At 35.3% G+C, this 11,231-nt stretch overlaps 1 protein-coding gene across 2 annotated transcripts; it reads left to right on the forward strand.

The window, feature by feature from the left end:
* Positions 1-204: 204 nt before the first annotated feature.
* Positions 205-6,615, forward strand: LOC126820493 (uncharacterized). 2 transcript variants are annotated; one of them, XM_050548504.2, is made up of 9 exons: positions 205-354; positions 1,294-1,372; positions 1,953-2,010; positions 2,267-2,359; positions 2,748-2,842; positions 3,314-3,380; positions 3,846-3,962; positions 4,480-5,482; positions 5,866-6,615. In XM_050548504.2, the coding sequence occupies exons 1-9, from the start codon at positions 267-269 to the stop codon at positions 6,570-6,572; spliced, it is 2,307 nt and encodes a 768-aa protein (XP_050404461.2). In that variant the 5' UTR covers positions 205-266; the 3' UTR covers positions 6,573-6,615. The 2 variants fall into 2 exon arrangements, with proteins under 2 accessions (XP_050404461.2, XP_050404462.2); XM_050548505.2 differs by lacking the exon at positions 205-354 and adding an exon at positions 600-687.
* Positions 6,616-11,231: the final 4,616 nt, after the last annotated feature.

Below are 11,231 nucleotides of genomic sequence, written 5' to 3' on the forward strand. Positions count from 1 at the left end.
CGCGGCGTCTATCATTGGCTGAATGGCGCGTGCATTGTTTACATAAGACGTTAAGTCGCATGATGTCATCCTTATCAGTCATTGTTGCGGCCTAGCGAATATTCACTGCTGATCAGCGTGGCCTGTCGGATGCTCTGTATAATCGAGACAGTCTGTATCACACTGATCAGCAGTGAATATTCGCTAGGCCGAAGACTTGTAATTCTCTGTGAATCAGATTGAGTCTGGAAAACAGAGGCTACATCCGACGTGTGAAAATCGGAGGAATGTTTTGTTTAGAGAGTATCTCTTCTGCAACTATTCGGAGTTCGGCAATCATGACCAATTCTACTCATCGAGTTGGTTTACTAATTGGTAAGTTTTGTGCCATAAAATAGTGATTTATTGTTATTGAAAACTGCAAGAAAATAATATGAAATGTCAGTTACTTTGAACGTGTATCTAGAGAACATTGTTGTTTTGTTGGGGGTAGGTGGATCACAGCGCTGGATACCGCCGAACTAGAGTCCATAAAGGGGGAAGGGAAACAACTCCATTTTACCCCGACGGAACCAGACCACATACGCTATTGTTCAAATTAATGAAATATGATTTGATTTGGTAAAACAAAACAAAAAGCGAGAGGTTTTTCAACCATGAAATTTATTTCATAGTGGACATGAAGCCCCTGAAGTGTGTTGAGCAAAGGTGGATACTAATACTGTTAATGATTTATTTTTTGAAAGTAACTTCAGTGATTATTGTAAAGAAAGAAAGCAATTTGTGACATCGTCTTTGCCACAAAATCTTTCTATTTGAAAAATAGTGATGTTTGTATTGAATCGGTCAAAATTGTTCATATTTTGTTCTTGGTGGTGTTCCTGGTGTTCAGCTGTTGATTGTAGCATATCATTGTGCCTTTCACAGAAATGTAGGGGTTATAGCCTAATAACGTAGCCTATAGGCTTAGGCCTACTAGCTGATCCTAATTTTTTAAAAGCCACAATTTATACCCCATGTCTGCACCATGAAGATCTGATTTTTAATATTCGCCTTCTGTCAAATTCAATTTTTTTCTGCTTGAAAGAATTGGATCTTTGGTGGGTTCCTACGATCGGGAAACATCTTTCATAATTTGTACATGTGCCGTACATCTTGATCTGATGTTAACATTTCGATTTGCAAGATTAAAGTGTATCTCTCAAACTTCCATTTAAAAAAGTGCCGCATTTACATTATCTGATTGATTTACCATATCCTTTAATATTGAATTATCATATCCTTTATATATGTCTCTCCATTATTTTATTCAAGTTGAGGGTGTTGAAAGAAATGCCAAAGATGTTGCCGACAGGAAAGAAAGAATGAAGAAAATTATACAGAAACATCCTTTGTAGGTGATCATCACACATAGAATTCAGCTTTTTATTTACACAGATAAGCAAGGGTGCGGATGTGGTGCTGGTGCACACCTGACTTTTGATCACACAAATTGGCATATAATTGGGATTTGTCAGACACACATACTCCACTTTGTTTGTTCAACTTAGGCACACATTGAATTGGGTATATAAGCACCAGCATTAGGTAATTGAGAGAGAGAAAGAAATGGGGTTTAATCTCTACTTGACACGCACAAGGTCATTTTGAGACTAATGTGTGGTACCTTGGGTAATTGAGTTTTCATCACCCTTGCTGTCATTCAACTATTGTGTCTATTGTAAGTTACACACTTTTTCCTTTTGACTGCACTACCTGTTTTTGTATAGAATGCTCTTTATATGAAGTTGCTATATTAAAATATTGCATGAGATTAAAACATTGCATGAGAATCAATGTAAACTTTACATGATTAAATTCAATGTTTTAGTATTGAAATGTATGGTAGTATATTATTTTGAAATAGTAATAAGATTTGAAGATTTGTATTTAAAATAACATATGTATACAGTAGTTTTTGTTTTATTTACCAGGTTGTCTAACTGTATCTTGACAGATGAATGTACTACTTGTGAAACTTCCAAGATACAGGTAAAACAAGTACCGGTACATATTTATAATATAATTCCAACGGTTAAGGGGCCGTAAGCACCATCATTGGTATCCTCACTGACGTTACACCTGAAAGGTTGGAACCTGGTGTGGGAAACTCCAAAGTTTTGTTTTATCTGCAACGTGGTGATCTCAAGGGGGCTCTCAAACAGAGTGGCACTGCAAATATTTGAGGTATCTTGGATTGATTAAGGGAATAGGTCTTTCTGAATGGTTTATCTGTTTTATTTTACAGGTCAAGTTATGTGAATGGTGTGATTCACAAAAGTTTGATGTTGTTTTCACATTTGGTGGAGTGGAGCTCTCTCCCTTGGATATTGTACCAGAGGTAAGTTTTAACACCACCACTCACCTGTCCAACCTTGTGGGCTTTCTCTGTGTCCTCCAGTTTCTTACCCCTGCTAAAGATCCCTATGTGCAAGTAAAATATATATTTTTTCTTTGGGCTGATAAATCTACAGTACCTTTCTGTGTTTTGTATTACTTTCAAGACACTGGAAAGGAATTTATTTCATTTTCGGTGTATTTGGGGTTTGAATAAAACATTAATAGCATGGTTGCTCGCATAGATTTATCTTTTGAAGAGGATTTGCAATTTTTTCACCCCTATTAAATTGATTTAGATATATCATAAATCACTTGCATTGTTAAATCTTAACTGCTTTAGATGGTGAAAGTTAGGCAAATTTTAAGTGTCGATAGATATTTTCATTCAGGTAACTAGAGGAATTATAGAGAGAGAAGCACTGTATTTAACTGTAGCCTTGATCAAAAAGTTTTTAGATAGTTCACCTCTTACAGTTTTATCCAGGTAGTATATTTAAGTACTTATTGTTCTTAATGGAATCAGTGTTGAATTATGAAATAAATAGAAATGTATCATTTACTTTCACATATATTTGGCAAAATATAGCCCAGTTGGAGCTGACATTCTGTAAAACACCATTTTATTTCATGCTTTTACATAGTGGTGTTGTAAACATAAACTGTGTGCAGTGAATATAGACTAATCATGTGCTTGTAGTGAATACTCAAACACTGGACAAACCTCTGAAATTAATAAGATAGTGTATCTCTTATGCACTACATCAGAAGTATTTGAAATAAGTAATAATGTAATAAAACTCTTTCATTATTTGTTTATAATTCTGTTCAAAACAATTGTAGGGGTTGTCTAATACATCTTGCTATAGAAGGGAACAAATAATTTACATCCTCTGACTAGATGTTTGTGTTCTCCCACCTGTATCATTAATTAGATGATGTATATTATATTTTATAGAGGTATTTGTGGTATTAGAGGTTCCACTCTCATCATAAATTTAACAAATGATTCCAAACAACTTGAGGTATAATAATTAATTCATTACTATATAAAATCAACGATAGGTAACTCTTTTAGTTTAGCACTCAATAGCTCTGTTGGAGTATCAAATAAAATATATTATGTCATTTTGTATGTAAAAAGTTATCTGACTTGTTGTGGACTTAGTTCAGTTCAGCTTATTGAACAGGTGACCTAATTAGGCTCAAAGGGTGATATCTTTTAATAATTTACCCCGGGAGTCTACTGTTTTCTTTTACTGAAGGATGCAGCCTTAAAACATAGAAGCCAAGATTGTGATATTCTTTGGATCTTGAAATACTGGAGATTCAGTGTTGATGTTCTTGCATATTTAATGCATATTTAGTTCTGAGAAATTATTAAAGGATCAAACAGTAAATGCATTATGAAATTAAAGCTACAGAAACTTTTTCTATTATTTTATTTTGTTTTCTCTAATTCTGTATTTATTTGGTTTTTGTTTGTACAGAATTGTTTAGATGTTATATGTCCTTGCCTTGAACAAATTATCCAATCACTGAAGCAACCAGTAACACCTCATAAAATAGAATTTATAGACAACAGTTTACGAACTGAACAAACTGAGGTTCGTTTATTTTATTATAATATTTGTTATATTCTGCTCTTGAAATACATATCCAATTTGTCCTTTAGCTACAAATCTAGTGACATTTATCCTTAAGCTACAAACCAAGGGTCCTTAGCTACACATCTACTGACATGTATCCTTTAGCTATAAATACAGTGACATGTATCCTTTAGCTACACATCTAGTGACATGACATGTGTCATTTAGCCACAAGTCCAGTGACATTGGACATGTGTCATTTAGCTACAAGTCTAGTGACATGTCATTTGATGTGCAGAAAGTGGCAAAGTAGGCTACTCGTTATTTTTAGAACTTCTGAACCTCTTTGAAGCAACGAGGGATTGTTTTAAAATGACACTGATATTTATATTTTGGTGAACCTATTTTTGTGAACATCTTAATAGTAGATCAATTTATGTCCATATCAGGCCTTATTTTCCTTAAATTTATATAAGGAAGATATCTATTGGTCTTTTATCATGTTGAATTTCTTATACTTTTGATCTCTTTACAGGCAGAAGAGCCAAAGGACTATAGCTATGGATCACACATTGATATCCCACCAGACAAGAGTCTTGTTGAAGATTTTACAAAGGAACCAGAACAAAGCATTTTGGATCTCCATGTATTTGAAGATGATGGTCCAGATGAGATTGAGGAAATACAAACCGATGAATTGGACAAAATAGAAGATATAGTTCCTGTTAGTGAAATTACTGCCTGTCAAGAAATATCCAAACCAGTTCCTCAAAAGTTATGCCTTAAAAAAATATTATCAAAAAGTCCATATCACACTCGCAAACAGTCATTTAAAAATAGCATCAGAGCAGATGCTGTATCTTGTGACCTTAGTAATTTACATAATGACAATAAGGATGAAAGCGAACCAGCCACATGCAGGCAGTCAGAGAAGGAAACATCTGAAAATGAAGCAGTTACAAAATTGGAGACTGGTACTATAGTCTCTGATGCTCCAAATGATAAAAGTGGGAATAACAAACCTGAAAGTCTGCAACAAAGTTGTTCTGTTAATGAAGATGTGTATCGATTTGACAGTTATTCTGATTCTGAGGAAGAGGTAACAACCAAAGGCAAGAAATTGTCCAGTAAAAAACGAGGAAAAAGTTTCAAAAAGGCTCGAATATATCATAATTACGACCGTAATAAAGAAATCTGTTTTATACCCGTTGGTGAAGCCATGATTGATTTCCTTAAATCTCATCCATCAATCAAAGATATATATTTAAATAAGGGAAAAAGACATGTCAAAAAAAATCTTGTTATCCTCAAACGTCAAGAATCTGCCATCGATAAAGCATCATGGGAGAGAAAAGGTCACAAATTGGAGCGAAATCGTTTTGATGATTATTTCGAGGTAACAGATGAAGGGGAGAAGAAGAAAGAAGAAATAGGTCGCTGTCAAGCAAGAGATGAATATGTGGTAAATTGGTACGTGTGGTGTCCAGGTCATGGAAATTGTATGAGAAAATGTGGTGGATATGGCAAATGTAAAGAAGGTTTGAAAAACTTTAAATATTTCTATTCCAAGTAAATAAAATGTGGAAGGGGTTTTGATTGATCTATTGCATGTTAGAAGAGACTGATATTAAATGTGGTCATAAGGGAGTTCAGAATGTTCCGAATTCAGAGAATTGTGATCAATAAGTGGAGTCACATAAATCAAGTCCCGTCATTGTTTTGAACATGCTCCAGTTGTGGTGATATGTCTCTAAGAAGCCTCAATAGTCACAGACTGTGTAAGCAAGGTGAAGGCCAGGCTTCAAGAGTTGAAGGAAATTGTACAATCTTATATTTCATGAAGTCACAACTTCTGGCTGGAATTCCATAAAATTGGTTCATTATTTGACCAAAGTTATCTTTTATTTTTGATACATTTCAGGTTGCGGTGGGATGGCCCATAAACAAGATCGGCACAACTGTTCATTCCTTGTAAACTTCAAAATATTTCTCTCAGATCTGACAAAATGGCGAATTCAGATGACTGGATGCCATGTACCTGATGATTCTACAGTGCCGTGGGTACCACCTGAAGTTGCTCATCAACGAATGAACCAAAACACACGAGATTTTATCATTTCACAGTTTGAGGCCAAAAACGTTTCAACGTCAAACGTACAAGAAGCTTTTATAAAAGAGCAACAAAATCCATCCAGTACAGTTTTATCGAAACGTAAAATATCTCGAGTTATGTGGGGTTTAAAGAAACGAAAATCTGACAGAAAATCATCATCCAAACTGTCTGTCCCATTAAATACTTCTGTGGCTGGTCAGTCGGAGTCTACAGAAAAAATAACAGTTATTTCCATTCCTTCCACTTGTCAATCAAATAATATTGCTCAATCATCCAGTCTTTCCAGTGTTTCAAATGATACAAACATTCCTGCAACTGTTAATCAGTCCTACAGTATTAAAATGGACCAACCAAAAGTAATCATAATAAATCAAGATTTGCTAACACGTGTCACAGATAGTGATCCGTCTAATATTGATGTTTCTGAGCTGATTCAGAATTCTGAGATTCCAGATGGTGAAATGTCAAATTCTGATCTGAGAGCTGTTTTACTTTCACTTTATAACCAACAATAAAGAAACATTATTTTTATAAAGCAAACCCCTTTTTTTCACTTTTGAATATATGATTTACTTTTTGAGAACCATATGCAAACTCTACCAAAATGGCCATGTAAGTAAAGAAAATCTCAAAATTGCCTTTCCAACTCTCTCCCCATTTCCTTCCCACAGATCCTTTTTTTTTCCAAAACCCCTAGACAATTCCATCTTACTGGAGACTCATCAATAATAGGAATCTAATGAACTTAGTCCAGAATTATAGTATAAATAGAGAATGTCATTTTTAAGTCTTTGTTTTTTGCACACACTCTACTGACTAATATTTAGCTTTATGGTCGACCTTACCTAGCTTTTATAAGAAATTAATCAAATTTTTGTACGCCCACATTGAAATGTGGTTCTATATTGTCTCCGCCCCATTTGTTGGTCTAAAGGCTTAAGGTAATATCAGATTGACATTAAATTTATACACACTGTTTAGGGTCATGAGACGAAGAAGCCTATTGATTTTCAGCGATTTCCGATAATTACCAGCAGAGTTATGGTCCTTGATCACTTTGAAAAATCTTGTGAATGCTCTCCGGGCTAAAGTTAAATTTAACTCTAAATTAATACACAGTGATTAAGGTCATTCGATCAGGAAAACTGTTGATTTTCAACGATTTCCGATAATTACTGCCAGAGTTATAGCACTTGATCACTTTGAAATATCTTGTGGAAGCTCTAGAGGCAAAAGTTAATATCTGATGGACTTTATATTTATACAGTGTTCACGGTCATGAGTCAAAGAGGCCGATTGGTTTTCAACGATTTCCGATAATTACTGCCACAGTTATAGCCCTTGATATTAAATTTTTGTATACTAAATGTTAGCATAGGACAGAACTAGAAGCCAAATGGGTTAATCAGATTTAAGTGTGTTGTAAATATTCATTACTGACAAAAGAAAAGAATATGCAACAACCCTTGTTGTCTGATAGTAGGATGACTTAGCTGCTGTGGGCATATATCTTTAAATAATCTGGAATTGAGCTGAATTTCATGAACTCATGTGTGAACACTTTATCAATACCTCTTTACCACTATCAGCATTTTGGAGGTGTCTGTTAAGTTGTTCGGGACAATAGCTAGGCAAATCTAGATATTGATACCACCGGGTACACTTGGCTGAACAATACTGACAAGTTAGAAAAAAATAAATCAAGAATTTGTTACAGGTTTATATGATTTTTCACAGGGGCAGTAAAATGTCTGCAAGAATTGTGGACAGACTAAGGAAAATGTGGGTGGATAAGTTAATTATTGCACAGCGTGAACTGTGATCCGTGCCTGCTGTTGCCATTTCAGTATAAATCAGAATGTTGCCTGCTACTACCATTTCTCAACTATTCATCCCATTGAAATGGCACAAATAAAGGCAATAACTTACAGTGTAGCTTATTTGAACACTTTATGAATTATGATTGTGACTACAATTACAAATGTTTTTTCTCGTGGCTTGAATATATTTTCCATTGGTTATGTATTTAGAACATAAATTTTACTAACAATTTACCAGCGGCTGCCAGACAGGATACGCCCACATTTTGCAAGAGATGGATAGAGAACAAGCTAAAAACAAAGGGGATTTTTTGTACAATCAGGGGCAATAATCCAGAAAGTTATGGTCTGAAATGCGCAAATATCAAAAGGGATTGAGATCTTTGGGATATAAAGATATGTTTAAAGTTTCATCAGAATCGGATAAAAATTGTGACCTCTAGAGGGTCGACAACCTTCGTATTTCATAGTTTTACACAATTTGCGAACAAAGAGCAGCCATTTTGTTGGGCAGTTTCATTTAGATTTTCCCGAAATTCGAATTAAACCTTCATTATGGTGGGGCAATAATCCAGGAAGTTAAGTTTGGGTATCCGCGATTATCAAAAGGAACCAAGATCTTAGTGTGTAATGGTGATATATTAATTCACACGCTTTTTTTTAAATCGGATAAAAATTGCGACCTCTACTTACATGTAGACCACAAGCTAACCAGCGGCTGCCAGGCAGGATACGCCCACATTTTTGAGAGATGGATAGAGAACAAGCTAAAAAGAAAGTGATTTTTCCTACAATCAAGGGCCATAATTCATGAAGTTACAATTCGATATGCGCAAATATCGAAAGGAACCAAGATCTTTGGGTTATAAACATGCATTTCAAGTTTCATCAAAATCGGATTAAAATTGTAACCTCTACAGGGTCCACAACCTTGATATACCATATTTTTACACCTTTCGCGTACAAGCGGCGGCCACTTTGTCCGGCAGTTTTGGTTTGATTTTCAGGAAATTTGAACTCAACCTTTATTATGGTGTTACGGTGATATATTCAAACGATTTTTAAAATCAGATAATAAGTGTGACCTTCAGAGGGACCACAAGCTAAAAGAGGCGATTTTTCGTATAATCAGGGGCTATAATTCATGAAGTACGATCCGATATGTGACAATATCGAAAGGAACCAAGATCTTTAGGTTATAAACATGCATTTCAAGTTTCATCAAAATCGAATTAAAATTGCGACCTCTACAGGGTCCACAACCTTGACATATACCATATTTTTACACTATTCGCATACAAGCGGCGACCATTTTGTCAGGCAATTTTGGTCCTATTTTCACGAAATTCTAACTCAACCTTCATTACGGTGTAACGGTGATATAATCAAACGTTTTTTTAAATCGGATAATAATTGAGACCTCCAGAGGGACTAAAGCTAAAAAAAGGCGATCTTGCGTACAATCAGGGGCCATAATTCAGGAAGTTACGATCCGATATGTGACAATATCAAAAGGAACCAAGATCTTTAGGTTATAAACATGCTTTTCATCAAAATCAAATTAAAATTGTGACCCATACAGGGTCCACAACCTTGATTTACCCTATTTTTACACTATTCGCGTACAAACGGCGGCCATTTTGTCCGGCAATTTTGGTCAGATTTTCCCCAAATTCGAACTCAACCTTCCTTAAGGTGTAACGGTGATATAATAATACGGTTTTTTAAATCGGATAAAAATTATGACCTATATAGGGTCCACAAGCTAAAAACACAATTTTTCGTACATTCAGGGGCCATAATTCAGGAAGTTACGGTCCAATATGCATGAATATCGAAAGGAACTGAGATCTTTGGGTTATAAACTTACATGTCAAGTTTCAACAAAATCGGATAAAAATTGTTACCTGTATAGGTTCCACAAGCTAAAAACGTGATTTTTCGTACAAACAGGGGCCATAATCCATGAAGTTTCGATCCGATACATGCCAATATCGAAAGCAGCCAAGATCTTTTGGAGATAAACCTATATTTCAAGTTTCGTCAAAATCGAATAAGAATTGTGACCTCTAGAGTGTCCACAAACAAATTGTGGACGGAAGGACGTCCAGACGACCGGACGGACAGGGGCAACGGCATGATACGTCCACATGAAAATGTGGCCGTATAAAAACGTGATTTTTTGTTCAATCAAGGGCCATAATTCAGGAAGTTATGCTCGAATATCGAAAGGAACTAAAAAGTTTCATCGAAATCGGATCAAAATTGTGACCTCTAGAGGGTCCACAACCTTGATTTACCAGATGTTTACACTATTTACGTACGAGGGGCGTCCATTTTATCTGGCAGTTTTGGCCCGATTTTCACGAAATTCGAACTCAACAGCCATTACGGTGTAACGGTGATATATTCGAACTTTTTTTTTAAATCAGATAATAATTGTGACATCTAGGGTCCACAAGCTAAAAACGCGATTTTTCGTACAATCAGAGTTCATAATTCAGGAAGTTACGATTCGATATGCACGAATATCGAAAGGAACTGAGATCTTTGGGTTATAAACTTACATTTTAAGTTTCATCAAAATCAGAAGAACATTGTGACCTCTAGAAGGCCCACAACCTTGATATACCATATTTTTACGCTATTGAGAACGAGGGGCGACCATTTTGTCTGTCAGTTTTGGGCCGATTTTGACGAAAATCGAACTCAACCAGCCTTAGGGTATAACGGTGATATATTAAAAGTTTTTTTTTTTTAAATCGGATAAGAATTACAAGCTAAAAAAAAGCGAATTTTCGTACAATCAGGGGCCATAATTCAGGAAGTTACGGTCAGATATGCGCGAATATCGAAACGAACCAAGACCTTTGGGTTATAAACTTACATTTCAAGTTTCAACAAAATCGGATAAAAATTGTGACCTTTATAGGGTCCACAATCTTGATATACCATATTTTTACGCTATTTGAGAACGATGAGCAGCCATTTTGTCAGTCAGTTTTGGTCCGATTTTCACGAAATTGGAACTCGGCCATCCTTAGCATGTAACAGTGATATACTAAAACGTTTTTTTAAATCGGATAAAAATTATGACCTCTACAGTGTCCATGAAGTTACAGTCCGGGTATACAGACAACTCATCCCAATATAAGACAACTCATCCCAAGACAACTCATCCCAATATAAGACAACTCATCCCAACTTTAAAACATGGGTCGAGATATAAGACAACTCATCCCAACAAATATACATGCCAGTTATATTTGTTTTAATACAATTGCTTTTTTTCAAGACTACTCAGACCATTCTGATTTTGTTATAAAAATGTGTTATCTTAATAAAATTGATTTT

This window comes from Patella vulgata, chromosome 5 (genome assembly GCF_932274485.2).
Source record: "Patella vulgata chromosome 5, xgPatVulg1.2, whole genome shotgun sequence".
Taxonomy (NCBI): Eukaryota; Metazoa; Mollusca; class Gastropoda; family Patellidae; genus Patella; species Patella vulgata.